This window comes from Brienomyrus brachyistius, chromosome 8 (genome assembly GCF_023856365.1).
Source record: "Brienomyrus brachyistius isolate T26 chromosome 8, BBRACH_0.4, whole genome shotgun sequence".
NCBI classification, from domain to species: Eukaryota; Metazoa; Chordata; class Actinopteri; order Osteoglossiformes; family Mormyridae; genus Brienomyrus; species Brienomyrus brachyistius.
The window spans coordinates 15,717,255-15,743,973 of record NC_064540.1 but is presented as its reverse complement, the minus strand read 5'-3'; the positions used below and the strand labels follow the sequence as shown (position 1 = coordinate 15,743,973).

Below are 26,719 nucleotides of genomic sequence, written 5' to 3'. Positions count from 1 at the left end.
AGCAAGGGAAAAAAAAAATGCTGTTTAATTTAGTTTATGCTGTTTTGTTCAAATAGCTGGATGGGCAGAAAATTCCAGTCATAAAAACGGTGATTATTTGCCGGAGATGTGCTTAGCTCACGTTTCTTGTATTGAAGTTTTGTTGTATGAAGGATTCCTTTGTGAAGTTCATGGCTTCCAGTGTTTGCCCAGGATTACTTCCTTTTTTGTGTGGCATGAGTGAGCGGCTCCGGACGGGTCGCCCCGTCCTCGTCTTCCCACAGAACTGCGCCCCATAAAAGGGTTAAGATCATGAAAAATTCTCGGCAGAGCAGAGGCTCTCGTGTCCCACCTCCGAGAAGGCTCCTGCATTCGCCCTCTCTCTCTCGTATCCCACAATGCACTGGTGCAGAGGGTACTTATAGGTCATAGCATAATATCTGGGTAGTTTTGTATACTGCGAATGTGAGTTGCTTCCTCCCCCCATCCTTCTTTTTTGGATTGTTCCGTATTCTCCCATGCCCGACCCCTCTCTGGAGCATGAGGCATGGTGGATGGGGTTGGGGGGGGTGTGGAAAAGAGAGGTTTTCCCACTGCTGTTTTTTGTTTTTTTTCTTGCTGCTGCCTTACAGCATTTACACTGACACACACACACACACACACACACACACACACACACACACACTTGTAGCCTCCCGTCTGTCTCTCATTACTTTGTCAGCCCTAGGGGGCTGCCCGGCATACGCTCCCCCCCCCACAGTCATGGAGTGGGTCAGGGGCCGTTCAGGCCTTGGCAGTTTTGCTTGAAGCCCCACCCCCCAGGAAAGCCAGCCTAGGAAGCAGAAGGGGGTTGAATGGAGGTGGCCTGTTAGCCGACCCCTCCCCCCACCCCCCCCCTCAACCAGACGTGCCAGCAATTCCTGCTGAAACACTTCTAAACGAAAGGGCACATTTACACAGCTAGTTAGGGTTGGCTGTAGGGACCACTCACCAGTTAAATAACTGCATATGTTTAAAATCACCTGATTTTATTGGTAGCTAACATGTGTGTGTCTGGGTGCACATCTGCCCGGCGCTGAGCTAAATCAGCCAGAAAGGCCGGGGTCGTGTGACAGGGGGCCCTCGTTTCGTATGCCTCTGTAGCTCCGCCGTGATGTCATTGCGCAGGAATGATCAACACATCAGCCTGTTTAAGCGAGGGCCCCGGATCCCCATCCTCCGCTTTGTTTTTCTTGTCATATTGTAAAAATGTATTATGTGTACTGTATATATTGGAAACAGGTTTTGATAATTCTGTTGGGGGTGAAGTCATTGTGCCCATGGGCTGTGGGCCGGGGGCCGTGCTCAGCCGCAGACGCCCCCTCGCAGCCCCCTTTTCTATCGGACCTCCCTTCTCTTTACTGTCCCAAAGACCCCGCCCCCCCATGTCTGGAATCATCTTTGCATCACTTTCTGCCAGAGGATCTCAGTGTCATCTGTGTGGCATTTGGGGTGATTCATGATCCCTTAGAGGGTGTGGAGGGGTTACAGTGAATCAATGGTTGTATATAAAGCATAGATCACACGTTAAAACGTCCCGCAGTGGGAGTAAATATATCTGAGGTATAACAGGTTTTTAGACGGCACAGGACCCCCCCCCCCCCCCCCCGACGTCGCCGCCTCTTGCCGGTTAGTCGGCCGGAATTTTTTTTAATTCGGAGGCCGGGCGTGTTTTCGGTGTGTCTTACATCTACAGCCCCGATGGTTCTTTTTTTGTCGTGGTGTTCAGCTTTAAGGGAAAAAACAAAATCCGCACGTATGCTGGGACCCCCCCCCCCCCCCCCCCCCCCCCCCCCCCCCCCCCGTCAGGCCCTGCTTTATTTGCCATAGTCCCACGGTGTTCCGGTGTTCAGCGGCGGCCAGCAACGTGCCATTACGGACACGGCAAACCGGCGGCGTGATGCGTAAATGAGAGGATGCGCGGCCGCGGGGCGGTGAGTGTCGCTGACGCACTCAGGTGCCCGTAAAGGGGCCGCACGGTAAAACGCGCTCATACCTTACAGTACTTATTCAGGCTTTGATTATAGATCAGGGCTCAGGCTGAGTGCCGGCAGCCTCCCACTGCTGCGTTGTCCCTTTCTTTATATCTGCCTGGTAAACATTTTTTAAAACCTTTGTTAAAATGTGGTATAAATTATATCTGCCAAACGACATGATTTTTTCCCCGGCAATTTTTTATTTTAGTTATATGTTTTGTTTTTTGACGGTTGTTATCGTTTGTTGTGTTTATTTCCACACGTATTTTAAATGTTTTCATGACATTACTAAATATAGCACTTTCGGACTCATACAGAAAGTAAAAAATAAAAATTCCCCACCCTTTTATTTGATCTTAAAGATTAAAAAATTGGCACTGACTAAGGGCAATCGAATATGAAAATAGTATCCTGTTTTGACTGGCTGTTTAAACCACACCAGACGTAAGGCGAAGCAAAAACACCGAATTTCGAGACACGGTGGCACATTAAGACAGGAAAGATTTGCAAAAATTAAAGTATTGCTCTCCTTTTCGCTATTTTATAGACTAGCGAAATAAGTGAAATTTGAAAGTGCCTGTTTTTGTTGTTATTGTTCTTCGTTTTCTTTTTATGTGCATGGTACCGGGAAATGGCACGGAAGCGCTGGGTTTCGCTGTTTACTTGCTGGGTTACTGGCGGGGCGGCCGCGCTCGCCGGGTTCATACGCCGCTTCTTGCTTTGTTAGTATTAGACAGGTGGGTTGTTTGGACCCCCGTTAATTTAGCACGTTATACATCACACGGTTTAATTATGCATTTACAGAAAGTATGATTTAAAACAAAAAAAGAGCGCGGCCAGTAAATGCGGCCCTCCCCGGGGCGGTGCATGAAACGTGTAATTCAGCTGTCATTGTCACCGGCCACTTAAGCGGTAATGTCACCAGCGACCCCGGCCTCGGTGACGCGGGCGCGGCGACGCCGGGAACGAGCGGCGTGTGACCGCGCCTTGTGTTCCGGGGAGCGGCTGCAGTGCTGCGCGCAGCCGGCGATCGGCTTGTGGCTCAGAAAATACACATTACATCAGGAGCTAAAGTGTGGCTGCTTATGGAGGGGGGGGGGAGAAGGCCTGAACTGTGCGTATGCTAAATTTATCGCGAAGCCGCTGGGAGCTTTGAAACGAGAGCACTGGCCTATTACTGCTAAGAAGGTGTTTTATTGAGAATACGCCGGCGCCCCCCCCACCCACACCCCCAGAGATGTGAGCGGAGAGGGGCCGGTCGGGGGCGCGCAGCGATGCGGGGCCGCGCCTGTCGCCGCGCCGCGTGAAGTACGCAGACCTGTCACTTCTGACACCCGAGTTGCTTCAGTCCGCTTTAAGTGGGTCAGCCGGCTCAATGTCGCTTGTTTGCTGTTATTAAAAGGTTACTGTGGTGCATTTGGCCGCGTGCATGTCGTATGTGTCTTTTGTATAAACTTTAAACGGCATTTTGTCTTTCCTATTGTTTGCTTAATACGAACTACCTCTCTATTGCCGTTTGTTCATTAGTTACATACTGGTATTCTATAAATATTTGTGTCATTGCAGAACGGGTTAAAACCAGTCTTTATAAATCTGAAAAACAATGCTGATGTTAAAATTTCTGTTAATGTGCACTGTATGTGGCTCTGTTAATTTCCCTATTTTTGACTAATTATTGAATTTCTGCGATTAAACTAGAGATTTGTTTTTATTCGGCTCTTCAACGGACTCCCCTTGTGTGTAAAATAACCAGTAGATGGCAGGATTCTGTTTACTGTTAAAAAATTTTGGCTTTGGTTTTATATGAGTTTTTAATTATTATTATTATTATTATTATTATTATTATTATTATTATTATTATTCCTGTTGTAAAAATAATTATTTTTTTGTCGTCCTCATGCTGTTTGTTATTAATGATAATTATAAATTTTTTTTATTGTGCTATTAGTATAAAAGTAATGATGAACAGTCGTCAAAGAACACATTTTACCCTAAAAGATGCGGGTGTATGTCACACTTTGTCGCTCTTGTGTGCTACTTTGCTGTTTCTGTAAGCTGTCTTTAATGATGTGCGGTGTCCCTTGTGCACTTCTCAGTAAATCCACTATGACCCTCTCTCTCTATCTAAATATTTTAGAAATATGACATATATATTTTTAATATATTACGTATAAATATATTTCTAATTTCTAAAAAATATTCATGAAGAATTTAAATCCATGCTTCTTATACCAGGATTCATAGAGAATTTGGTGGTATTTGTCTGTCTCGTTCGGCTGATCTTGCCGGCCCTGCTCCCATGTTTTGTAGCTTTTATCTTCTTGGCCCCATGTAGACTGAGCAGAAATGTAGCTGAAAGGTGTAATAATCCCCCCTTTTGTCTGCCTCTGAGCCAGATCGCCTTGTTTACTTATCTGTTTGTTTAATTAAAGGGTTTCTTTGCTTTCGTTCTGCTGTCGTTTCAGTCGCGCGAGCCGGAGCCCCCCCCCCCTCCCCCCCCCCTCCCCCCCAGGGGTCAAAGGGTTAACAGCCGTCAACTGTGGTTTCTTTTAAAGGGCCCCACACAAAGGCGTTACTTCACCTGCAGCCGCGGCCCCAGAGCCCCATTGTGTGGGCCATTTGAATTGATTATGTTTAGGGGGCTGGTTGTGATTGGTGGAGCAGGGCGTGGTTGATTGGATAGTTTTGTATCTTGTCAGCCGGGGGAGCCACCTCGTGCGTGCAATCTGCCCGTATCCCGAGGAAGGCTGGAGACGCCGCCACCGCAGCGCCTAGCCCCGCCTCCCCGCGCTGCGCAGCGCTCCTCTCCTCCGCTTCGCTCCTCCGCTCTGCTCTGCTCCGCTCCGCACGGCCCAGCTCGCTGTTTACCCCCCCCAGCTAAATGGAGTTTGTCAGGTTTGTCAATATGATTGATTCTGCAAATTTCTGCTCGCTTTCCTTGTGTAAAACTTGACAATTTAATTTGTCCCAGGAAAAAAGAGGAGAGGGGACTCGGTCTTCCCCTTTTGTGTGGCGTTTATCATGGTAATTGGTTAATTTTATCATGCGCTGTGTCGGAGCCTGCTGCTGTTGGCGCTTAAGCTTTTGTTAGCTGACCTGTGGCTGGACGAACGCCCTGTCGTTTAGGGGCATAGGAGCAGCGGCGGACACTCCTGCCTGATGTTTCGTTTAGACGTGTGTGTCTAGCATTTTTTTACATTTTTTTGCTGTTTATATGTGACTCCTTGTTTGGTTGGTGTGCCTGCGGGTGATCCACTTGTTTTTGCTGTGATTGTTTTGGCCGGGTCCTTGGCTCCCCGTTCTGTTAACTCGCACTTGTTTAATTTCCGACCCGTTTCTTTCTGAACACAGTTTTTTTGTTTGTTTGTTTTCCCTCTCTGGGCTTTTCTGTAATTTGGATTCGGATGTCAGCTTTTTCTCAGGCTGCATCCCGATCTGCTGGCCGATCACGTTAAAGTTTCCAGATAGGTGCTGCGTTTTTTTTGCAGTGGGGAAATTCACTGAATTGTTACTTTGCTTGTCTTATATGCTCATGTGGTAGCTGGCATGTAAGTGTAGCTGCAATTTTTTTTTTGTTTTTAGGTGTTTTCTGTGCACAGTGACATGAGTGCCTTAGAATGTTTTTTTTTTTTTTTTTTTTTTTTTAACCTGGCGCCTTGCGTGGGATCCTCTGTTTTTCTTCCTCTTCCTCGTGCCCCATCCATACCTCCCGGTCCAGCGTGTCGCCACAGCCGGCCTCCCCACCCCAAACTCTGCTAAGTGGATAGGTTAGGCTGATGGGGGGGTGTGCTCGCTCGTCGCCTGTCATGTCCGAATTAGGAAGAGGGGCGGGGGTTCCGTGCGCGATGCCGTGTGATCCACGCCGCCGTCCCCGATTCCAGCTCCGGAAACAGCGCAGAGATGGAGCGACGTCAGCGGCGCTCGTCGCCAGGCTCCGCTAACCCCGTCCAAACACCCCTGGGTATTAGACTGGAGACAGTTATTGACTTTGTGACAGTTTAAGTTTTAATGATGTGGAAGCCCCTGGAGACTTCCTGCTAAAGTCGTTTTAATTAAAATAATAATAATGCGTGCTTTAAAAGACCTACATTTAGCTGTCTTTTAGGGTCAGTTACTTTTTTGCGGGTTTTGTTCGTGCGTTTTCCTGGACGGCCCAGGACAGTCCGGAGGGGTCCTTCCTGGGCACGTGGTGCGGTGCGTAGCAGCAGCTGTGGCGGTTAGCGGCCAGGCATAGCCAGCCTGTGAGGGGCGACGAGGCTGACAGTTTGTAATCAAAGGTGATTTATTGTTCATTAGCGCTGCATTAGCGCGCTCAGACAGGCCCCATTGTCAGTGGGGGGGGCTCCCCCGCCAGTTCCTGTCATCTGCACCCGTGGCACCGGCACCAGTGAGCAGGCTCAGCCCTGAGAGCGGCCCGGCACCATCGCACATGCCGTATCCTTCACAAGACCCCCCCCACCTCCACTTTGCTTTCTGAAAGGGGGGTCAGCTGCTGTAGCTAATGGACAGCTGCTTCCTTGCCCCCCCAGGCCTTTGACTCTCCAGCCCCCCTCATGTTGTTTTGCATGTTCTTGCTCTCCACATTATTCGGCAGATTTCGATACCCCCTTTCCCTTTCGGCTCACGTGGACCCAGCCCTGTATGCTGGGCTCATCCCAGTCTCTGTTTGTCGCCTATCACAGCCTTTGCGACTCTTTAGATAAAGATGCGATCATTTTCTCATTGCTAATTCAGCGCTCGGTGATTTAATTTTCTGAAATAGCACGTCTTTTGACTCAAGATGTGTTTGGGGACGATACACAACTTGTAAGACAGATTTTCATCCCCCCCCCCTGCCACCCCCCCCCCCCCCCACTCTCCTTATTAATTGGGGACGTAGTTTTTCTGACACACAAAAGACAACACGAGCCAGGGAGGGAAGAAAAAAGCAGCACAATTTGTTGGACCCCTTGTCTGCCGTCATGGAAACAAGGATTAGAGTTGTGTTGTTGATGTGAGCAGAATGCAGGCAATCTGCATGAGGATGTGTCGCCCTTTGTCTTTGCTGAATTTTCATTTGAAGGGGGATTCTAGGGGCTGTGATCTTAATTAAATCTCAACTGACTCAAATAATACGTCTGAAGGCACGCAGCGTTGCATAACCTTGCTGAGCTGGTAGACCATAAATCATCGGCACGCCAGCGTGCAGGGAGCCTGGCCCACCGCTCCGCCAGCGCAGGAGTTTGGGAGAGTGTGGATGGCACGGGACGGGGCTCCCCGCCTCGGCACAGCTCTCACCCGTGTCTGGGAGACGTATCCTGGAAGGGGTGTGGCTCCTGGGAGTGTGGAGGGTTAATAAATACATGTATAAAATGTGGAAACTATCTAGAAAATGGGCCGTTCTTGTTGGAAAACAGGCTGTTGGAAAACTAGCTGTTTTTTTACAGCAAAATGGAATTTCAAATATGGTTACTTACGAATATCTAATAGCTGGGAGTTTGGTAGTTAAGTAACACGTAGATAATAGTGTTTAACTATCAGAAGAGGGGCAGCTGACTTTTTATTTGTTCCGGGCATTTCAGTTCTGAGTGCATCTCTGAAACACATGATGCGCTGGCAGCGTGACCTGGGCGATCCCTCTGAGTGGCGGACATTAGGGTCACTCCTACGTCCGACACCTGCCATGGCAGCCAGCCGCGTGCGGGAACCCCCACACCACCATGGCCACAGGAACTGCCCGCTCCCCCCACCGAGAAGCTTGTTTATCTGGAGGGGGTAAACTGACCCAGCAATGCTGAAAACCAGTTTGTTTGTGGTTTAAGAGTTAATTAAAATCCAATCTTGGGTTTTTGTTTTTACAGTTGCTGCACGTCTGGCAATCCAACCCGGGGAAAATGCGATTTTGATGATCCTGTTTATCTTACGTGTAAACGTTACTTAGGATTGAATCTGAAAGATTACAGATGGATCAGCAGAGCCAGGATAGTTGTTTGCAACATTGCTTTTTATTTTTGTGAAGCTATGCCTTTCTGGAGCAATTGAAGCATTTATTATTTTGTGATATTTTGAATTATATTTTTTTATTAAACTAGTAATAATTATAATATACTAGTACTATTACTAATAATTATAATTAATTTACAATTAATAATACTAATAATATTTTATTGTTATTATAATAATTATTATTATTATTCAATAAACATAAGTGTAATCATCATTTTAATTTATTTCACACTGGCATAACATTTAGAATAATCAGAAATAATATTGTGTCGTGTTAAAGGAAGTTTATACTTACCAAAAATTACCCTGTGCTTGACTGTTGACTAAGTAATTTTTTTGGAGAGAATGTTCTGGAGCCTTCCCCATCCTCCAGCTCGGCGGAACATTGACGAGTTGAGCTCGCGGCTGCACGTTAATTACGTCCGTCCACAGCTCGGGCGCTGAGCGTGCCGTGAAATTGTAATTTCGAAGACGTTTTACGCTGCGTGGTGCGATATTCCCGGCTGGGCGGCATGGCGATCACCATAGCCTAGGCGAGGTGGACCCACAGCATTGGGGGGGAGGGGGGATCTCGCATTTCTCAAGGGGTTGCTAGTTTGTACATCCTGATTCTGTTTGATGCTCTGACAAAACAAATTGGCACACGGGAACAGACAAAAAATCTTGCATACTATGCACTGTAAAGTCTAATTTATTTTTAAAACCTGTTTCTGTGAGTCCTGCCTGATTTCTGTTATTGTGTCTCCTGTGAATTGTCCAGAACACAGATGACAGAGGCTTTTGTCTCACAGTGAACTTAAGCCCCCCGACCAAATCCGCCGGGTATCCCGGTATTTGTGCTCACGGATGAATCGCAGCGATCTGCAAGCCTTCAGGACTGCAGCCCGGCACCCTGTCACCGTCACTGGCGGCTGCCGTCCTGGTGCTTCAGGCTGCCGTGCCGCGCCATACTGCACCGTGCCGCGCCATACTGCACCGTGCACCGCCATACTGCACCGTGCCGCGCCATACTGCACCGTGCCGCGCCATACTGCACCGTGCACCGCCATACTGCACCGTGCCGCGCCATACTGCACCGTGCCGCGCCATACTGCACCGTGCACCGCCATATTGCACCGTGCCGCGCCGTACTGCACCGTTGGGCTCAGTCCTGGGTAGTGGCGGAGCGTTAAATCCGCGGCCAGCGTCAATTCTAAGCTCTTGTTTCGCCTCAGCTCTCCGTCAGATTGCTGGGCTCTTGGCGGGAAGCAAGCGGACAGGCACCAACAAAGATGTATCTCGAGTTTAAACAAATAAAGAAAATTGCTGCCGATTTACAAAACTTTTTAATTGAGGTTTTCTTAATTTAAAAATATTTAGAAAGTATGTTTTTCCATAGCTTCCGCTCATCTGTAGATAGTCAGTAAAATTCGTCAGTAATATTTTTCCAAAAGTACCAGTTTCCTTCCCTTAAATTTCTGCTGTTTTATTGAAGGCAGCACCTGCATTCACACTCGCGGTGACCTGCCACCAGTGCTCATAACATAAATATCATTTTAAAAACTGCAGTTAACAGTAGATATAGACGGTGGTGAAACGGCGACTGAGAGCAGAATTATCTGCCCCGCTGTAAATATTAAGAGTCTCTTCAGTGCCACTATCGGGGAGGGCGATTCAACGTATGGATGACAGCTTTAAGAAGAAAAAAAGTTTCATTCATTACCATTTTTAACTAGATAACATTTTGTGATTCTTTTAATAATGTTTTATTTATTACCTCCTATATATTTTAGCTTATCAGGAACATTGTTACTGGTGTTGCCTGAAGGCTGTTACTATTACAGCCTAAGGAAGTGTGTGTGTGTGTGTGTGTGTGTGTGTGTGATCTGCGTCTGACCGAGAGGCAGTGACGCCCGTAGGTCCTGACTCCCCCTCACACCCCCATACTGTCTGTCCATTCACACACACAAAGACTCAAATGTGCATTACAAGTATTTTCTTTTTTTTTTCTTTTTAATAAAACATCGTAAGAGATCTGAATTTAATGAATTTTTTTTGTCCCCCCATCGTTCTGCCCTGCACACGGTAGCACCGCCGTTGGCTGGGGAGTGGGGGTGTCTTAAATGGATCCGCCGTAAGTGAGCAGCGGAGCCTGTTCCCCTTAAATGAGCATGACACACTGACCAGGGTAATATTTTTTAGCTAAAGTGCCCCCCCCCCCCCCACTTCTCCTCAGTGGCCCCCGTCTTTAGCAGATTTTCAGTCACTTGACGCAGGATTAAATGGTAGTAGTTACGATGATCAATAGGTTAAGAAGCGTACAATCCCTCTCGGTGCTAATGACCTCAGCAGTAATGGGTAATAAAATGGAGGCTGTAATAGCCTTCCTATGAAAGCCCGGATCTCTGGGTTTGGCCAGGCGAAATCCACGGGCCGGGCGAGAGCCACGGGCCAGCGCACCATGAGCTCGAAAGGGGCGGCTGCGAGGCGGCAGGAGCCGCGTCCCTGTGTGGGAGCAGGCGCTTAAATGTAAGAAGGGGGCCCACTAAAAATATACCTCCATATATCTGTCCTCCTTTTTCATTTTCACCGTGTCGCTCGCTCACATTTGATGCATACGCACATATATATATTATCAGGATGAAGGAAACTGTGACGTTATTAATTTCACGTTTGCCGTGAATATTAATTACTGTAATGTTTCATCTCCGGGTGGCGGCGGTGGACTTTTACCGGAACGAAGCCAAATGCGAAGAGAAACCCGTGTAATAAATCCCTTCCGTGCAAGGGACCGGCTGTTTGACCTTCAGAAAAGCAGTTTTGGTTAATCAAAATTAGTGATGCTGAGAAATAAGGACATCAGTGCATAATGACTGTGAAATTAGGAGAGGGGGTCTCGGCTATGCAAATGACAGGACGAGCCGTGCGAGTCAGTCAGGATGGCCTGTGTATTACAACATAACGCCAGCCCTTTCATCGCACCCTCCACCCGCCCCGGCACGGAAGCAGCGATCACCGGGCGTTTCAGCACAGCGCACGAAGCAGCTGTCCTTGCGCTCAGGACACACGCTTCACAATCCCGTGCTAAAAACTGCAGCGACCAAAGTTGCGACTGCATCCGCTTGGTGACGTTCACCCCGATGTCTCTCCTTTGCGTCATCCGAAGGAAGCGCTGGCTATTTATTATGAGCTTTTTGTTTTTATTTTATGGCTCGGCTCGGGAGGGGCAGCAAATTAATGAGGCCATATGCATGCACTTAGTGTCAGAAGATGCACCGTACCTGGTAAATAGATTCTAAATAGCTAAATTGCATTCAAAAGCGCATGAAAGATTCAAAGGGGCCTCATCACATATGAGGCAGGACACAATTTGGGTAACCTTGGCAAAGACGGACTGTCATCCCGATGTCCGCGCCCGTATCAGACGAAGACGTCAGCCGCGAGTCGCGGAGCGGCACAGCCAGGCTCCCTGAGAAGGCGCCCAAGGGGAGGGACATGTTAACAGTTGCAAATGGGAAACGTTATCAAGTTCATCTCTGTAGCTGTTTGTCACAGAAGAGGGGTTTTTAATGGTGCTGCGCGTGGCAGAGGGGATCCGCTCGCGATCTGTGCCGGGGCCAGACCAATTAGGGACTGCCGGCGAGCATGAGCCTGCCCTCAATGTCAGAACAAACGATCTCTCCGCCGGGTTTGGGGCCGTGGTCTTCGATTAGCCGCCGCTCCCCCCCCCCCCAAATTATGGTGGGTATCCCACAGAATCGCTCGCTGTAAATGGGATGCGACCGGCTGACGTTGCGGCATCGCCTGTGACCCGTTCCGTGCGCGTAACATATAAGCAACCTGAAAATAGATGAGAAACGCATGCAGTTAAACCGCGGGCAGCTCTCGACAGTGATGGGCAACATCTCTGCGGGAGCCGGGCGGCTCAAAGGACTTGAGTGGTGAAGATTGGGAGACGTTAATGATCCTTGCCAGTAATTCTTGGATGGCTGGGGCAGTTTCTGCGTATAATGGTTGTTTGGTGCCCAAAGCTGGGTAGGGTGTGGGGTCCCGGATGTAGTCCCCGACTTCCAGAAGCCACGATCTGACCTGTCCCTGTCCGGCATTCGTGTGTGCTTAAGGTGGCCGGCTTTCAACCCTAGTCGGGGTAGAGCCAAAACAATTACCGTCCACTGCTGCTGAGAACCTGCTGGGAAAGTGGCAGAGCTCATGCCATGGGCTGGGACGGGGGCCTCCAAAGCCTACTAGATGCCTTCTCAGCAGTAATTTGCTTCCTCGCTCGCTGCTCCCATATATATGGCGGCGATGACCCCCCAACAGTGGGGATTTTGATCTCTGGCTCTCTCCCCTGCCTGCATGTATCAGTGCCCATGACTACCTCGCAGTAGACAGCGTTTTTCATCTCCCTCTCGCTGTATTCTCGTGGCAGTGGCTTTGACAAACCCTCCGCTGACAGGTTCTGATCTCTCTCTCTCTCTGCCTTTCTCTTTCGGATCTAGTTATCAGTGGTTCTGACAGCCCCTTCAGCTGGCCGCTTCTCATCTCCCGCTCCTCGTCTGCTCTGCCTCCTCTCCAGGTCCCGGTATCAGTGGCTATGATGACCCCCCAGGTGATAACGCCTCAGCAGATGCAGCAGATTCTCCAGCAGCAGGTCCTGAGCCCTCAGCAGCTCCAGGTTCTCCTCCAGCAGCAGCAGGCACTCATGTTGCAGCAGGTGGGCATGGCACAGGCTTGTGGGGGCAGCCGTCCATGTGAACTTGGACTTTAATTGGCTGAAGAAGGAACAGGAAGCCCCAAACTGGCCTTTCGTGGTCTGCTGGCGTCTAGAGTCCTGTCAGATATGTAGAAATGGCATGACATCTGTGGTTGTCCAACATTTGTGCTGGTCTCCTCTCTCAGCTAAAATCTCACCTGTCTTTGCAGCAGCAACTTCAGGAGTTTTACAAGAAGCAACAGGAACAGCTACACCTTCAGCTCCTTCAGCAGCAGCATGCTGGGAAACAGACCAAGGAGGTACGTACGTCGACATCACTGCACTGGTGTGGCGTGTAGGGTACTCCTCGATGGAGGAACTAATGCGGAATGGAGAGCCCTTGCTGTAGCTGCAATGAGAATCTGCCCCTAGGAGCTGGTATGAAGGAGAGAAGCCCGGGCATTTGGCCCGGCTAGGAGGAAGGAGGCCCTGGGGTAGGAGCCGGCAGGGAGGAGGGAGGCCCTGGGGTTACGAGTTGGCAGGGAGGAAAGGAGCCCTGGGATATGGCCCAACAGGGATGAGGATGGCCCTGGAGTAGGAGCCGGCGGGGTGGAGGGAGGCCCGCGCATATGGCCCGGCAGAGAGGAGGAAGGCCCTGGGGTAGGAGCCGACAGGGAGGAGGGAGGCCTTGGGGTACGAGTCGGGAGGGAGGCCCGGGCATATGGCCCGGCGGGGAGGAGGGAGGCCCTGGGGTAGGAGCCGACAGGGAGGAGGGAGGCCCTGGGGTATGGCCCAGCGGGGACGAGGAAGGCCCTGGAGTAGGAGCCGGCGGGGTGGAGGGAGGCCCGGGCATATGCGCTGGCATGGAGGAGAGAGGCCTGGCTGTATAAGCCGGTGGGGAGGAGGAAGGCTTGGCCATACGAGCCAAGGGGAGGAGAGAGGCACGGCTGTATGGGCTAGCAGGAAGGAAAAGGGCCTGGCTAACTGGCTGTGTGTGTGTGTGTGTGTGTGTGTGTGTGTGTGTGTGTGTGTGTGTGTGTGTGTGTGTGTGTGTGTGTGTGTGTGTGTTTCTTCCAGTAGCTCACCAGCAGCCTCAAAGTGTGTGTTAATGACTCGCGGATACAGGCATCACTTCGGACAAAGAAATGATTATTTTGCGGTCAAAAGAAGTTCAAAGACAATCAGGGATTTTTTTCTTTGACTCCTTTGAGAGCCGGCATTTGCAGGGTGGGGGTGGGAGCATATAAATGAAACCAAATGTTAAAAACCTCACTGAGGGCACCAGCTTCAAAGTGCTAGCTCTCTAATTAATGAACCGCAGGCTTCACTTTGGACAAGTTGGGGGACGACATTCCCATAAATCAGTGTGACAGCTCTGGTCCTCTGCCTCAGATAGGGCCTGTCACCGAGCCGCATCTGATGTAAACATACCGTGCCGGGGGTCGTGCACCGGGGGGGGGGGGGAACGTCACAAGGAAGGTGCAATTGATCAGCTGAATGGGTGAGAGAGGGGGAAAAAAAAACAACTTTTGAAGAGCATAATGTATGATCACAGGAAATGGAGGAGGCCTCTAGAGGTCCCCCCCCGCACCCGACTGCGCACACGCACACATGCACACAGACACACACACACACTTCCAATCGGATTTCTAACAGCCATCAAAAGAGAGAATAAGGACTATGGCACGTCTCCCCTGGGGCTCCTAGACAATAACCCCTGTTGTTGCTTTCTGCTCCCTTTATTTTGAAGACATCAAAATTTAGTTGCTCAAAGATCTTTAACTTTATATCTGAAGCTTGGCAATAAAAGCTTGCTGCCACTGTCACTCTTTATCAGTTGTCAGGGACTGTGCCCCCTCCCCCCCCGCCCTTGCCACTTCTTGTTAACCTCTTATTTGGTCTGTTGGGCCGGGTTTTTAATGTGGTTGCACGCCGGCAGGGGGGCGCAAGGTCTCCTGTCAGCTGACAAGACCAGAAGAAAGAAGCGTGTAGGGAAAAGTTAGACTCATTTGCAATCGGCGCCCGATATTCATTTGGCACGCTGATGAAAGCCATTGTTCTGCACGAATCGTCCCCATTACCGTCTCTGTTTATCACTGCAGGAAGCGCGGCGCGGGGAGGTCTTAAAGACATCTGTCGTCCCCCTTTAAAGGGGGGGGGGTAATTTCCTGCCGTAACCCTCTCCTTAGTGAAGGTTGAGCCCCTCTTCCCCCACCAAGTCGTGGACCATCAACCCGTGGGTGCCACCTTGCCAAATTTTCAGTTCTTTAAGTTTATGAAGTGCGTCTGGACGAGAGCGGCTGGTTGGTCATCCCCTGCCCTGGGATGCATCCAAATCAAAGGGTCGGCATAGAATAAGAGTCGCGCCCTTTTTATTTTTAGAGCGGCCCCCGGCAGGGCCCTGACAGGTTCGTCGGGGAGGGTGGGGGCCCAGCGAGGCGCGGGGCGGCCAGCCTTTATCTGGGAGTCTCTGCGTCTGTGAGAGCACTGCCTAGTGACCTGGCAGCCGCGTCGCGGCGAGACCTTTTTTGTACGCAGCCGATTGTGAGAAATAAACAGCCGCGGCATATCCTGTGTTTGGTAAGAGGGCGCGCCACTCGGCTTGGCAGCTGCGGGCGCTTAGCCTTCCCCACTCCACCCCGCTGCCCTCTCGGCCCTGGCTTCTTATTATTTTGTAACATTTTTTGGCCTGCCCTGTGCCTAGATGGTCTGCATCCTGCCTCTCCTCAGCTCCCAGCCACCCCCCGCGAGCCTGTCTCTGTCCATTCTTCTATTCCCTCATTATTTAAGTATTATTAGAATCAATTATTCCATCCGTTAATGAAGGTGGAGTGTTGCTCTAAAAAAAGCCGCCCGAATGAGGCTGGTGCGAGGCTCCGCTGTCCCCTTCCCCGAACCTTTCTCCCTCTGTGGCAGAGATGGGGGATATTAGATAATTTCCTCCTGTTTGTTGTTCTAACTCTGTGGCAGTATCTCCTACCCGGAGCATCAGCACTGGGAATCATTGTTCACACTTTCCTGCGAGTTCAGGGAGCTGCTCGCATTCAGCTCTGGTGAAGATGCGTTCTCTGCGACCCCCAAGATGGAGTGACCCGGTGGGGGAGGGAACGCAGGCCTTCGGAGCGTCGTGTGAGCGGCGTGGGGCCCAATGGGCTGGGGGCTGCGTGTCGGAGCTGTTTGATTTGGTCACACGTTGTTTGTTGAATTATGAATGGGCGTAATTAGAACCCCATAGCTCGCGCTATGAATGATTTACTGTGTAGCCTCATTGTTTGTCACTTGCTTCTTTACTCCTCATTAATTAAGACGTTAACCGAGCGGCACACCCGTCTCTGTGGAGACGGTGGCTACACACAGTGTTTGGCCATTTCACCTGTGTGCTCAGGTAGCTGAGGTGTGTGTGTGTGTGTCCATAAAGATCTTCAGACCTCTTGAAAGCCTCTGGTCCTCTTGAAGACCTCTGTTTATCTTTAATGCCTCAGGTCTTCACAAACACCTCTAGTCTCCCTGAATGCCTCTGGTCCTTATGAAGTCCCCTGTTTGTATGAAGCTCTCTGGTCCTCTTGAAGGCCCTCAGTCCTCATGAAGCTCTCCGGTCGTCTTGAAGGCCCTCAGCCCTGACGAAGCTCTCTAGCTCCTCTTGAAGGCCCTCAGTCCTCATGAAGCTCTCTGGTCCTCTTGAAGGCCCTCGGTCCTCACAAAGCTCTCTGGTCTTTTCCCCCTGCAGCAGCAGGTCTCGGCCCAGCAGCTCGCCTTCCAGCAGCAGCTCCTCCAGGTCCAGCAGCTCCAACAGCAGCACCTGTTGAACCTGCAGAGGCAGGGCCTGCTGTCCATCCAGCCGGGGCAGTCGGCGCTGCCCCTGCCCTCCCTCACTCAGGGTGAGTACGCACAGCGCTCGCCCCCCCCCCAGCCCCAGCACTCAGCGTGATTACCCAGCCACCCTGCCCCCTCCGCTGGGTGTACATCTCCTGCCGTACTGCCCTGGCCCCCGCACTCCACATAACGCCTCATTCCCATTTAACGCCCCTGACCTGCCCGTGCACTCTCTCACTCACTGTTTCACCCCCCGCTCCTGACCTTCCTAAAGCAGAGCCCCTCCCAAGCTGACACCGCCCCCCCCCCCCTTGCATGCTCTCTCCCCATCCTTCCTTTCACTGTGCCCTCGCGGCCTGCTGGAAGGGGCGGGGGCGGGGGGGGGGGGGGGGTCATCATTTTTCCGTGGTATCAGCTCCGGAGTGCACCTACGGCACAACGGACGTCTGTGTTCATTGTTGCCACGACGCCGTGGGGGGGGAAAAAAAATAAAACCGGCATCATTGTGAAACAAGCTGTAAGGGGATCGTGAGTCAATATTTGTTGTTTAGCCAGGAAGTTTGTTTCTTTATTTATTTAAAATATTTTCTTTAGGAGGAGGCGGCCGCGTGACAAAGGCTCCTTCATGCGTTTTTCTGGAACGCTGTCATGAACTATTCATTTCAAACTAAAGCAAACAATTAAAAATAACAAGATAAGACGATAAAAACTGAAGCGGGGGCACTTAGGTAATCGGCAAACAAAAACAGGGTTTGTACAGTGATGTTATTGTTTGTACTGTGCTTTGAATAATAGATCCACTTGTTTTCTGATGATTTCCAAGGTCATGGGCATAGAAAGTTCTAGAGGCAGGGGAGCAGTTCAGCCGGCTTTCTCAGCGAGCTTTTAAAAAGGCAGCGTCGCTTACCCAGAAACACGCATCTCACTTTCGTGTTTGATGTATTTCAAATGGACAGGCCTGTTTCTTGTTGCAACTTCCTTCTCGCCTGTTCTTCTGCCTGTGCATTTCCCTGAAATCTCGCCTGTAGTTCTGCCTGTGCATTTCCCTGAAATCTCGCCTATAGTTCTGCCTGTGCATTTCCCTGAAATCTCGCCTATAGTTCTGCCTGTGTACTTCCCTGAAATCTCGCCTATAGTTCTGCCTGTGCATTTCCCTGAAATCTCGCCTATAGTTCTGCCTGTGCATTTCCCTGAAATCTCGCCTATAGTTCTGCCTGTGCATTTCCCTGAAATCTCGCCTATAGTTCTGCCTGTGCATTTCCCTGAAATCTCGCCTATAGTTCTGCCTGTGCATTTCCCTGAAATCTCGCCTGTAGTTCTGCCTGTGTATTTCCCTGAAATGGAGGCTGTCTGATTCAAGTATGGAATGGAACTGGTACCAGTTCACTTGCTTATCTACGCACCAGTGTTATCCATCGGACAGTGCTTAGAGCTCTCACTGCTGTAAACATCTGTGTGTTTATTGAAACTGTTTAAGGTTAAGTATCCCACTCAAGACCAAAGGGGTGTCCTTCTCCAGCGATTTAAGCTCTGGTTAAGGGTATGCCGCTTTTCCCCAGTCCCGGTTAACTGGGCTGCCAGCCCATAACGTGAAGGCCCTCCCAGCGCCCTGCGCTTGAGCACAGCGCAGTATGGTGGTTAGAGCACTTATCAGTGTAAATTTCTTGGCTGCACGGATTTTCTGCTCGACTGTTCGGGGTTATTGATGACCTTTCTCTTTTCCACATCGCTAAGCCTTTTCATGCACTGGCAGCAGGGACAAAGCTGTCGCCTGGTGGGGAAAATTCAGCAGGCAGTTATGGGGGCAGCCCTCGCATGAGGCCCAGAGTGCAGCCGCGGTTATTCACGGAGAGTATAATACAATGATAATGCGACTTCCTCGCTGCTACGGTCAGGCACGGGGCTGACGGCCCTCATGAAGAGCATCCAGGTGTTCCTGACGGCTCCGATAATCATCTCCGCAGAAACCCCGATAGGTGTTCCTTTCTCTTCATGAGAAATCAATAAAAGGCGAATAAATCTTTTGATATTAACATTAAAGTCTTTGAAACGGCTGAGGCTGTCGGTTATAAATCTCCCCCCTGGAAGTGCTCTCCCCCAGGAGCGTGACTTTTAAGCACCGCCGTGCCAGTACAACTTCCCACCAGCAGCGCATTGGAAAGCCGAGGCCCCCCCCCCCCCCCCCCCCCCCCACCTCCCCACCCCAGGTGGCACAGCCAGGTGCACAAGAACTGTTACGGCTCTCCACATGCACTGTGATTGGCTGCCGCCTCAGTCTGCAGTGCCTCAGGCTGTGTGTTTGTGCCTGTGAGAGTGTGTGTTTGTGCCTGTGAGAGTGTGTGTGTGTGTGTGTTTGTGAATATGTGTTTGCTTGTGAGTGTGTGCGTGTGTGTGTTTGTGCCTGTGTGTGTGTGTGTGTGTGTGTGTTTGTGTGTTTGTGCCTGTGAGTGTGTGTTTGTGAATATGTGTTTGCCTGTGTGTGTGTGTGTGTGTGTGTGTGTGTGTGTGTGTTTGCGCTTATGTGGGTGTGTGTGCCTGTGTTTTAAAAGCCCTCCAATGCAGTGAGACATCAGTTACACCGTGGTGCCAAGGCGGCAGGACAGAGGGAAGACAGATGTGTGTGCGACACACATGCAGAGAGCGCGGCGTGCAGTCGAGCCAGAGAGGCCGGCGGCAGTCAGCAGCGTGTCGCCTGCGATTCCCCGTCGCTGCCGTGGGACATATTTCAGAGCCGTGGGGCGCGGTGATTATGTGAACATAAACAGGGGAGCGGCAAAGGTCCCTGTCTGATGGAACAATAAACGGATGGCCGTGTCGCTCCCCACACCCCCCCCACACCAGAATCTGAAGTAACCGGCGAGTTTAAGGAAGCGGGGCCACCACCGCCATTTATTACCGCCAGGACGATGACCCACAACTGATGTCATTATATAGCTTAAATCAACTCGGCGCCCGCCAGAACACGGTCACCTGGGTACAGAGGTACAAGGACGGCGAGAGGTCGAGGGCTCGCTCCGCGGGCTCGCCGGCGCTACCTGCGGGGGCTAAATTGAGTTGTGTGGCCGGTCATCAATCAAGCATCTCGGCGACATACATTTTTTAGGCCCGTGTCCGAGTCTCCGCCCTTTAATGAGGGGACGACTGCTTTTGAAAAATGGCGAAAGGAAAGATAAACCAATAGTGCGTTTAAAAGAATGAGCTGGCAGAGGCAAGGGGACCTGGAGCGTCCACTCAGCTAGCTAAAGATGGCCGCACATTTAGAGTCTCTCCCATACATGTACAGTACATATATATTTAAACGCGGAGCATTTCAATGAAGTCGTTTGGCCTGATGTTTGATTATAAAGTCCACTGGGGTGTTGGAGCGTCAGAGCATGTCCAGCCGGGGGGGGGGGCCCTCCCCATCATTGGGGTGTCGTCGCCAACGCGGTCTCGTCTGAGTAAACAGCGGTGTGGGGGTCACCTGGCCCACCGGGTAATTGAGGGAGAGGGGTCTGGCTGTCAAGCAAGGCCGCTAAAAATACCCCGCGAGCTGTCAGCGGTTACCGTCCGGAGAGTGATGGCCGCAGAACCCCCCCCACGCCATGCCCACTCCGTCGGTGACCTTCCGCGTGCGGACATGCATCAGGGAGGTGAGGGGGTGCTTTTTCTCTTTCATTCTCCCCTCCCTCCGCCCCCACAGATTCTGGTGCTGGAGTGTCACGGTGCTTAATGGGCTGGCGTGCGATGAGCGGGAGGGCGGACGTGTTTGACAAGGGGAAAAAAAAAACGCACCTTCCGGTATTTTCCGTGCGTTACACGTGTGCATCGGAGAACACATAAAGTAAAGGGGTGGTGGTCGGGGGCGCGGGAGGGGGGGGTGTTGGTGGTGAACGTGGAAAGGTTATTGATTTGTCCTGCAATAATTTGCCGCTCTTTGATATGCAAACGATCCGACGTGAATTTACCGCAATCCCATCAGGCTCATTTCACACTTCTTAGCTGCACTGTCTCTCCCGAGTCCCCTGTCTCATTAGAGCCGTGTTCTCCATTACGAGCGTAATTAAAATCTTTAGTAGCTTATCAAATTAAAAAATATTTTTGCTGATCATATTGAGATCTTCACCTCGGAGTTATTTGCCACAACAGGAATAAATTAAGACTAAGCACTTTGACCATTGCGCTGCCACCCTGGAAGAGGGGGTTCGCCGTGACTATGGAGAGCGATTAAAAAGGGGTGGCGGGGGGGGGGGGGGGGGGGGGGTTGGGCGAATCCGAGCTGGCCAAGATAAGCCCCGCAAATCATCATCCGCCGTCGCCCGTTGCGGAATGGGATTTAATTAACTGTAATGTTAAATGAGTGGCCTTCCATGCATGGTACTGTATGTTCAAATAACTGCATGTGGATACGTTTGGGGGGAATTTTAATATTTTAAACACTCTGGTTATTAAAATACCTTTTGAGGCGAAAGCTAATTCATATGAGCAGATTAGCTCTCGTGCCGCTCCTGTTTTTCCGGTGATGTCGTGCAGGAATACGGGCAGGCAATCAGAAATATTTTGGATATCGGTGTGAATCAAAGGATGATCTCCCGGTGTACAACTCCCATCTATCCTGGGGTGTCCAAGCACTGCATTCCTCAAGCAGGCACAGGAACCTGGAGGTGGGGGAGGGCTGAAGGAAGGTTTCACGCAGATGGGGACAGTGTCACGCATAAGTGCCTCAAACACCTTTACCCAGAAGTCCTTTTTTTGTCAGGGAGTTGCCATTGTAATTCCTCCAAGTATGTCTCTCTGCACCCTCGAATGCTGGTGATTATTCTGATTTCACGCCTTGTCTGCACGTTAATGATTCATCCTTAGCAATGGAATAGGAGGGAAATAACAGGGAGGGGGGAGAAGGGAGGGTGGAGGGTCCCGCCCGCTTTCCCCAAGCATTAGCCTGTAGTCGTATACTTTCTAATTAATACTTAGCATTGTTTATGGAGCTCTTGATTTAATTATGCAACAATAGTGTGTCGGATTAGCCGCTAATGGCCTTGATGGTGTCGCGTGTTTGTTGCAGGCATGATCCCGGCTGAGCTCCAGCAGCTGTGGAAGGAGGTAACGGCCATACACATCAAGAGCGAGGCTCACAGCGACAGCCCCGCCAGCCTCGACGTGTCCTCACCGGCGGCACCGCCCAAGAACCCGCTCCTCCACCAGCACACACCCACCAACGGCCAGTATGTGGCACACTCGCTCAAGAGAGAGAGGTATGCTCGCTCACCTGGTCATGTGACTTCCCTATATGATCACCCAGTCACGTGATTCCCTTTTACACTCACCTGGTCATGTGACTCCCTTGTATGCTCAGCCGGTCACGTGACTCCCCTGTACACATGCCCTGTACTGACTTGCTCCTGGAAATTGCTGCGGAGTCCCTCTCTGAACTTCAACCTGGGACCCTGGCATCGCTTGTCTGTACTCTACTCATCCCTCGCTAAATTCTGGTCCAGAACCTACGCAGCTCCGCCCTCGTGCGGGTACCCCCTGCGAGTACCCCCTGCGAGTACCCCCTGCGAGTAACCTCCAGCTCCAACCTTGCTTGTGTGCTTCCGTGGGAGCTTTCAGCTGATTAGGGAGAGTCTCCAGCATTTTCCCGGCCTGTACCAACACGCCAGTGAGACAGTGTCCTGGGCATGACGACCCACCGGTCTGAGCCCAGCTCTTCTCCTGATGAAGGGTAGAACTGAGGAAAATACACCAGAGACACAAGTTAGTGGCTGGCATCTGCCTGCGTCTTTGACTAAACCGACTGAGAGTCCTGTGTATTTCCATTTAAAATGATCATTCCTCAAAGGGCCCTGTTGATGGGCACAGCCCCACGGGGTCCCCCTCCCTGCTGAATATTAATTCACAGTTTGTAAGTACCTTACTGTTTTCATTAAAATGCCCTTGTTCCTTCATAGTGGCACGAGGTGGGGAATTGAGGCAAAATATCTGGGAAGCAGGGAATGGTGTGCAGAGGGGGGGCGCCGTTGTTAATGCGAGACCCTCCCTGCTGTTGGGGTGGCGGAGGAGGGGTTGTTAATGCGAGACCCTCCCTGGTTTCCGTCCATCCATCTGTCTGTCAATCTTTCTGTCAATCTCTCCATCCATCCGGACATCTATCTCGCTTTCTGTCAGTCTTTCCATTTGTCTATCTGTCCATTCATCCAACCATCCATCTACCTCTCTTTCTTTGTCAGTGCCTCTATCCGCCCACCACTGGCCACACTGCGAGTCAGGGACTTTGGGTTCTCCTCCTCCTGCGTAGAGGACACGAGGCGTGGTGCCCTGGAGGTGCCACATCTTCGGCATGTTCCAACCGGTTGATAAAGTCAGTGAATGCGGCCAGCTGCCCCCCCCCCCGTGCCTTACTTGAGTCAGTCCCGTTATGAGCAGAGAAAAAATGCTCTTAGCATGAATGGCACAGTCAAGGTCAGAGTCAAAGTTGCAGCTTCGGCACGCTTCCTTCCCCCGCTCTGCCCATGGAAGCAGACCACCCCCCCAGGCAGGACTCAGCCTTCTATCCCTGCTATGTCCCAGTGTTCCCAGGAAGCGGCTCCCCATCTCTGAGCGTTACCCGATAACAGGAGCCCTTTTCCCTCTAGCAGAGGCCTGTAACGCGCTGCCCTGACACGCCCCCACCACAGTGTGCACTGACTGCTCCGCAGCGGCGGCTAGGGGCCAGGCGACAGCAGGGTGACGCACGCGAGTCCGCGATCCGTCTCTCCCCGGGGCTCGCAGAAGGATCTCCCAGAGGAGGAGGCCGGCATCCCCTATCCCAGCTGCTAATTTCACATTTATTTTCATAATCCTGCCATTCCTTCACTTTTCAGTGCAGACGAGTGCTCCCTACAAAACAACAACAATAAAGGGCGTTTTGTTATTGTTTTATACGCCCCTGCTCCCCCCGACCGCGATCCGGGGCTCTGATCCGACGCTCCGAATAATCAGCTTTCAGGCAGCAGGCGATGGCGAACTCGCCCTGCGGCAGCCGGCTTAACGAACTCTTAATTAATGCGTCTGGGGAGCACCCCACCGTCTGACTTTTATTTATTTATTTGTTTGTTTGTGTGCTCCCTGCTCCTGCCACAGAGCCCCGGCTGCTCATGGACCCCCCCCTGCCCCCAGCTCCCCCCCAGTTTCCTTTACAGCCAGCCTGTGAAGCAGCTGCACACTCGGTTTCATGTGTCTCATAAACGCAGCCAGGCAAGGTGACGCCTGCAACTAAAACCTTAAGTGCATCGGTCTGAGGCCTTACTTCCTCCTTAAGGAGGGTGTGGAAACCCAATCGGGCCCGGGCTTTGAGGCGGGGAGGGGGGGAGGCAGCCGTCTGGGGCTGGGAGTTCAGACCCCTCCCTGAATAACCCAGTGGGAGCTTGCGTTGTCCCAATACCTGTGAAATATCACAACACGGAGATTTTAAATCAGACAGTCAGCAAAAACTGCAGAAGACCCCCGCCATTTGGGGGCGGGCCTGGTGTCACCTCTCTGCTCCTTGGGCTGTGTTCTCTTCACCCTCGGCGCTCAGCTTAGTTGGGTGGAGTGGGAGGGGGGGGACAGATGATCTGATCTGACTCGATGCCCCCCCCCTACACTTTGTTGGGCTCACACGAGGAGGATGATAATTGAATCAGCGAGAGTAAAGCCCTTTAGCACCGCGAGGGGGACGAGGAAGACTGCAGGCCGGAAAGAGCGCATATCATTATTCCAGGAGCGGCGTCTGCGAGCTGCCGCCTTTTGTGCTGCAGACGCCGGGACGTCCGCCCCCCCCCCCCCCCCCAACTCCCCCCACGTCATCTTGATGGGATGATTCAATCGCATGGCAACCCGTGGCGACCGCTGCAGAGGCGGCTGGTATGGAGAGACCTTCCGGAGAGCAAGACCCCAGAGAGTCCTCGTATAAGGGTGCACAGGACCGCTGCCGTCGCGCCTGACGAAAACGACCCCCACCCTCCTGCCGGAGCCATCAGATTCTGCTGCCTGAGGAAGACTGGGGTGTCAGTTTCATCCCTAGCAGGAGTAGGGCCACAGTCCAGCTCCAGTTACATACGTTAGTGTGAACCAGTGTTTTCACACACGCATTTTTGCAGCTAGCTGGGAGGAAGCAAAAATGTGGAGCCTCTGTGGGTCTCTGGGGCCCCGATTGGGAAACACTGACGTAAACTCTGCCACTTCCCTGCGTTTGCCGGGTTGCCATATAAAGGGGACTCTTACTGCCAAGTCGCTGGAAGCGTCAAATCCCCACCCACTCTGGCATGAGGCAACCGGCACGGCAGCCGGAAAAAATCCCTTCAAATTAAAAATCAGTGCAACATTCACCATTGGGGACGTTTCCTTGTTAAAAACTCATTATAATAGATCTTTCCCATCTTTTTATTAGCTGTATCAAAACAGAGGTCTTAATGTGTATGCATAATTCATAATTGAATTTTAAAAAATATTTCGGCCTTTTGGAAAAAAAAACTGTTAACCGCATTCATGAATGCTTCAGTGATTCTTAATTGCAACGCAATTATCACTTGTTATGAACAATGTGAACTCTTAGGGAAGTAATTACAATACAAGAAAACGTGAGACAGCTCTTGGAGTTTAATACGTGAGGTGCGGCGTGCAGTCATCTGCCGGATGCGATTTTAATCTGGACACGGAGAGCTCACTTTAATCCTGCTGAATTGCTCCATCAAAGTAAATGGCTTTTCCCTCTTTAATTTGGCAGTTTTTAATGCCCCCCCCATTCGCATCACATCTGGCTAGTTAAGGGGATGGCTGTTACCGAGGCTGTTTCACCAATCAGCTTGAGAGAGATGCATAAAGACCCCCCGCACACACACACACACAGAAATTAAATGGTTGCAGCCAAAAAAGCGTGATGTAAAAGCAGCGCAGGGGAATTTGCTAGAATGAATCGTTTCTGCCCCCTCGGCCGCTTCCTGGAGGCTGACAGGTTACGCAAGGAGGGGAATCTTAGCACAGGTGTTAGCGGCACGCCGGGGCCCCCAGGCTCTTGTCGTGGAGATTTGTACAGCTTGTTCAGCGTCGCTGTCCATATGGTGTTCTGTCCCGCCAGCGCCACCACTCACCGGCCGAGGGGAGCTGGGAAAGTGTGTCTGCGGGGGGGGGGGGCGACACGTTGGCAGCGGTCATCTGAGCGGGAGGTGGTGGCAGATGGGGGTATTTACTGTTTGGGGGGGGGCACCAGGGCACCAGATGGGTGTGAGAGCTTCCCATGGGGGGGGGGGGGGGGACAGGCCCCCGCAGGTGGCTGCTGGGATACGGTTCGCCAGGCGCTGCTGAGGACAGGAGCCCCCCGGAGACCCCTCCCCTCTCCAGTCAGTGAGGTGTAATCATCCCATGCCGATTGCCTCCATCCAGGAGTTCATCCCTTCGTCTTCCCCGCGGTGCGGTTCACATGGGGGCGTACACCCTCCGTATGTTTCAGGCCAGTATGCTAACACAAATTAGCTTTTCTGACAACAGTGTTATTGAGGACCATGCCCAGGGTGGCTAGCGAAGCACTGCACAGCACACAGCGCCCCTCAGTGGTGAGGGTGGGTAGGGGTGACAGGGTCATGCGGCCTGCTCTCACTGCCTGTCTCCATCTCTCCCTCAGCACCACGCTGGACGAGCACCCCCACCACAGCCACCCGCTCTACGGACACGGCGTATGCAAATGGCCCGGCTGCGAGGCCGTATTCGACGATTTCCAGTCATTCCTCAAGTGAGTGCCCACCCCCCCACCCCGCGCTCAGCACTCCCCCTGCCTCCTTCAAACCAAACACAGTCCTCATATGCAGTTCTTGTCTTGCATCCCTGTGTGCCGTAGCTGGCGTGGCGATCCCAGCATGCTTTGCGGTCCCTGGCGGGGAACTGTGGGACCCGCCCAGCCTGTGATAAGCCCCCCCCCCACCCATGGTAACCGTAGCAGCCTCTCCCAAACAAACAACAGGCGGATGTTTATCTTCGCCCACAGACGCCCGGGGTGCACAGCGTGTTCGCCCTTGTGCCTGTACCACCCCCACCCCCTTCCTGCAGCCCCGGCCCCACCCTCTGTGCAGGGGGGGCTCTCCCACGGCCAGTACATGCCAAAGTGTCCCCCGCCCCCCATTTTTGTTTACCTACGGGCAAAAACGGCTCTGTTTACACACCGGGTCAGAACCAGACACGCCCGTCCCTCTCGAACCCGGACTGCCGTCTCCCCGCCGGGTCGTAAGGCTCTGTGCCCAGTCGTACTGTCATTCTCTGCACG

The 26,719-nt window shown here is 51.7% G+C and overlaps 1 protein-coding gene across 4 annotated transcripts in view; it reads left to right on the top strand.

Annotated features, from left to right (window-relative positions):
* The first annotated feature begins 4,760 nt into the window (after positions 1-4,760).
* Positions 4,761-26,719, top strand: part of foxp1b (forkhead box P1b) — a 40,975-nt gene continuing 19,016 nt past the window's right edge. For 2 of the 4 annotated variants that reach the window (XM_049022168.1, XM_049022171.1), the window contains exons 1-5: positions 12,535-12,672; positions 12,885-12,971; positions 16,379-16,529; positions 21,509-21,698; positions 26,084-26,191. In XM_049022168.1, the coding sequence (XP_048878125.1) occupies positions 12,553-12,672; positions 12,885-12,971; positions 16,379-16,529; positions 21,509-21,698; positions 26,084-26,191 (656 nt within the window). In that variant the 5' untranslated portion in view covers positions 12,535-12,552. Of the gene's footprint in view, positions 4,890-12,534; positions 12,673-12,881; positions 12,972-16,378; positions 16,530-21,508; positions 21,699-26,083; positions 26,192-26,719 lie in introns of those variants that run through there. The other 2 variants (XM_049022169.1, XM_049022170.1) reach the window with 2 other exon arrangements.